Source organism: Convolutriloba macropyga, chromosome 11 (genome assembly GCF_964194025.1).
Source record: "Convolutriloba macropyga chromosome 11, txConMacr16.3, whole genome shotgun sequence".
Lineage (NCBI taxonomy): Eukaryota > Metazoa > Xenacoelomorpha > Acoela > Convolutidae > Convolutriloba > Convolutriloba macropyga.
The window spans coordinates 1,651,120-1,655,803 of NC_134478.1; the positions used below are offsets into that span (position 1 = coordinate 1,651,120).

At 37.7% G+C, this 4,684-nt stretch overlaps 1 protein-coding gene across 1 annotated transcript; it reads left to right on the forward strand.

The window, feature by feature from the left end:
- Positions 1 to 1,456: 1,456 nt before the first annotated feature.
- Positions 1,457 to 3,021, forward strand: LOC142349309 (uncharacterized). Its single transcript, XM_075400780.1, has one exon. It carries the CDS (start codon positions 1,656 to 1,658, stop codon positions 2,859 to 2,861), a length of 1,206 nt encoding a protein of 401 aa, XP_075256895.1. The 5' UTR covers positions 1,457 to 1,655; the 3' UTR covers positions 2,862 to 3,021.
- Positions 3,022 to 4,684: the final 1,663 nt, after the last annotated feature.

The window sequence follows — 4,684 nt, forward strand, 5'->3', positions numbered from 1 at the left end:
CTGTATTCATTTGTTTTTTCCATTACGTGACGCTCTTTTTCGTGTTGCAGTTGTTCACTAAAAGAACAGAACAGGTCAAATTTTTTGAATGCGCAGTGCATAATAACGCATGAACTTCCAAGATCTTTGAAAGACAACAAAAGACTTCCATTATCTTGAAAACTATCGCTTGGAACTTGCCTGATCATAGAAACCCATGGAAATTTAAGATCTTGCGGGTCTTTTCGTTTTTTGATTAAAAAATGAATTTTCCAGTAAGACCTCCAGAACACTCGAAGTGTCGTACAAAAAGTAGTTTGTCTGCGTTTCAAGTCCTTATGGCTAATCGAATAAAAGTGCGAATGACCTGGAAAGTCACGCAAGTTGTTAGGAGGATCTTCGAAACTTTAATATGTTTCTTGGAATATCCAAGATCTTGCGTGGAGTTGGAAAAATCACAGTGGTTAATCCAATATCTTGCATGCAGGTCACGCGTTCTAGCACTGGGTGACCTTTCGTTATTACTCTGGGAATTTGCGCACCTGTAGTCTTTTGTCACTCTCCCTATCCAGAGTTTTTAGGTCTTTTGAGTAATTGGTTAAGTTATCATAACGTATATGCAGGTCATTATGGTTACTCTAAACCCTTTCAAGGTCAGTAAAGTACGTCTATGTAATAAAGGCGGCTATTTTTGTAACAATAACATGTTGTATAAAAACAAGAACTTTTATATTTTTCGACAACAATTTATTTATAAATTGTTTATTTGATTAGGTTTTATAGATTGGTCAACCTATTCAATTATGTATCTGTGGTATCTTCAATTAACGGTTTACAATTATATTTGGCATTATGCTGGCTATGGTTTCGATTTTTGAAGATCATAGCTCAGTTATTCAAAGAACAATTTTTGGATGTTTTTGAATCCCCCCCTAATCAGTCTAAGGTATTTGTTATTTTAACCGCATTAAAGACATTTTTTACTTTTGTAGAAAACTGTAATTGTATTTTCCCGTACACATAATTCTTCTAAGCATTTTTATGGTAATTTTATGTTAGGAGTAATAATTCTTCGAAAACGACAACCGTGACTTGCAGTTTTTAGTTGTCATCATTTTTGTTCTCGTTAGCTGTACTTCGTTCGTGATCAATAATCTTAATTTACTCTGTGGGTTGCTGCGTGACGTGCAAAATTTTGCGAGTCATTCCTCGGTCAATTTTCTTCACAATTTTACAATTTGTTTTAACCGTCACTTGAATTTCCTCTATAATCCATCAGTGTTCTACCATGCTAGTAATAGAAATGACGTAATATACTAAAGCAGCGTTATATTGGTGGTAAGTATATACCAACCAAGTATATACCAGTCGAGCACAGCAATATACACGCTTTGTTTGCTGAAGTAAGCAACGTTATCGAACGTTACGTTACTGGAATAATCTAGAAGCTCGCTTTCGGCTCGTATAAAAGCTCTTATTAACCAAACCGAAGTTCACTCTATCTTCGTATTCACCTGTGATCAAATCTCAATAAATTTTAGCTGCTGCTATTTCAATTTTAAACCGTTTCCATTTTTTCTTTCGCTGATAAAGCTAATTTCGCTACAAGTTAAATTTCGTTTCTCGCAGATTTTTAATTGAAGATTGAAAGTTTTACAGTAAACGCCTGCAACGAAATGTCTCTGACCGTGAAAGCATTTTTCAAAGACGAAATCCGACGAATTCCTATCGAAGCTTCAAGTGCGTCTTCATTTGAGCTTCTGGAGGAAAAAATTCGATCCACGTTCTTCGATTTGCCCGCTAGAGGGCGCCTGGCGATGCAGTGGAAAGATTCGGACGGAGATTTGATCACGTTCAGCACTGACAATGAATTGATTGACGCTCTGGGCTCCGTGTCCAACGGGGTATTCAAAGTCTACATGGCCGACAAAGACGAAATGGAGCAGGGTGGTCAAAACGGGTACCCAAGTGGCCTGAGAGACTTTGTTGAGAATCTTGCGGGAAACCTGGCCCAAATGGGGGCTGCTTTTGATTTGAACAGCCCTTGTGGCTTGAAGCGGACTAGCCCAGAATCAAATGTTGACGACGATGATATCTGGACCTCTGAGCAGAAAGAGAAGCTGAACTTGGTGTCCGGAACAATTTGCGATGGTGCGAAAATGAAACTTGCCGACGTTTGCAGACCTGAGATTTCTGACGACATTGAAGGATGCATTGAGGTGGCGTTGAGGTCGGCGATCAAAAGAGCAGTTGTAGTGCAAACCAAATCAGGCTTCGAAGCTGAAGTTGCCAAGAAGATTCCTAAGAAATTGAAGAAGGAATCGTCGTCATCGAGTAGCAGCGAGGATTCTGACGTCGATTCCGAAACGGAAATTTCAATTGTGAAAGTTGACCAGCGCGGTTTGAACAAGAAGTTGAAATCTGCTGTTAAAGAAACCGAACGTCTGGCATTCAAAGAAGTTAACGAACACTTCGGAAAACTCGCCGCGAAATGGGCGAGTCAAGCAGTTGCACAGACAATGCGAGAAAGTTTGAAGCAGTTCATCAAAAATGGCGACAAAGACAAAGAGGTAAAGGAACCAGAAGACTCGGGCGACCAGACGAAGAGAGCAACCGAATCGACGAAACCTCGCGGATGTGATAAACCAACTTCTTCGTCGTGGGTTCCACCAAACTTGGGCACTGCGGCTACTCCGCTGAACGAGCTGGGAAACTTCTTGTTCGGGTTGGGAAGTTCTGCAATGCGAGATGATAAAGCGATCAAAGAAGCTGTGGATGCATTTAAGAATATGGGATTCCAGCCGGATGAGAAACTGATTGAAGAGATCAAAAAAGCACAGGGAGATATTGCTCGAGTGTTCGAAAACATGAAGCAGAAATGAATTAATTGAGATAATCTAACTCATTAAATTAGAACACAGAATTGCATGAACACCTCACTTCAAACCATTGAAGTCTTTTTTAAAATATATTATCCCTTATTGTCTAAATTATTCAAAGATATAATTCAATTGATAACTTTAATTAAAACATTCTCAAATATTTCCTGCGTTTTGAGTGACCAGACATCTGCAATTTTCATATGAACTTGGCAGCAAAAATACCGGCAGCAAATTTTGTTTTCTAACAATTCAAGCTAAAATAGTTCCGACCAAAGTTCTTGGTAGATGACAATAATCCTAGTCTTGTTGAAAGAGCTACAAGTATCATTAAATTCAATATGTATAATATTCTTGAATCAACAGTTAAAAACATAAAATATACAGTTAAATCATTTAACAGTTAACAACATTAGAGTATGCTTCCCCTTTTCCATGGGAGACAGAATTTTTGCCGGAAATGAAATCAGTGCCGAAATTTGACAATGGTGGCATAAAAAGAGATTTTTAACAACAACAATTTTACTGAAGTTTTTTTTCAAACTTTACTTCAAAGCATTCAAGTATCAAAATATTATAATACATTTTATTGAAAGTTAAGGGTTTGTTGCTTCGAAAGTAGAATAAACTCAACCCGTGATCTTCTTATTGTTCGATATAGCTATAGTGTAAACCAGAAAAAAGAAACTGCCGAGTTTGAAAGAAAAATGAATTTGATTTTCCGCTCAATCGGTTAAAACCCAAACGCTTTCAGCGTATATTGCTTAAAAAATACTCTGCTGTCATCTGGTCATTTTCCACAAACTGACAAAGGTAGAGTGATTTTTATGGAAAACCTCTAAGAATTTCAAAGCGTCCAAAACTTTTAAAATTAACAACATACGTCGACGCTCTGGTTTCCTCTTTTAAAAAAACTAGCATTTCTGGTTTTTGGGCTGTTCATATTGACTCAGCATTGATTTCCAAGAGAACACTGAAACATATATGCCGATATAAATATTTCTTAGTTCAACGAGACATATTCTTTAACAGTGAAAACTGTTTACTAACGTTTCTAGAAGTTTTTCACGATAAAAGATATTTCTTGAAGTTCTATTCAAGAAAAAATCAACAATAATATGTCTCTGAGACAAATTTATTTTCAAATAGAGGGCAGCAAAATAACGTTTGAATGAAACTTGCGTGGCCTAATTTTGACAAATAGACAAGTTGTGAGCTATTAAAACAATTCTGGCCCTGAAACAGTAGTTACAAAACGGATCAATATAGATCTAAAATTGAGGAACTCGGACAAATAACTAACTGTGAGAAATAGCACACTTTCAAGGGACAAGAGCAGAGTGCAAAATTTAACGATTTTTTTTTTGGTAGGCGAGGCCCATGAGATCTTGGCAAAACGTCACAAGCCAAAATTGAACCCTACGTAAAAGTGTTCACTCATGCGCAGACTGGGTAGAAATTGAAACATTGCAGACGTCTCAATGCAAGCGGCGTATCATAGAATTTTCTAACATAGCACACGCTAAGTGTGCTCGCATGACGAATCTCCAAAATTGATCTGTAGCGCGAATAACTGAGCAACAGTCATATATTGCCAAAAAACTCAAACACCTCGACAGCCAGATGAAGTCGTCTTAACACAAATAATAGCTCAAAGTATTGCCGTGATGCAAATCACCCCACAGGCAGTAATTGAATTTAAAAAAGGCCTCGTTAGTAGGTATACGATAATGAATTCAGACATTATGAATACGAGATTCCAGGTGATTCTGCAACATCATCGCCACCAGAGCTTTCACTACCAAGACCTCACAGACGGCAAGATG

Coding starts and splice junctions, on each gene's coding strand:
- LOC142349309 (XM_075400780.1), top strand. CDS start 1,656: ATGTCTCTGACCGTGAAAGCATTTTTCAAAGACGAAATCCGACGAATT.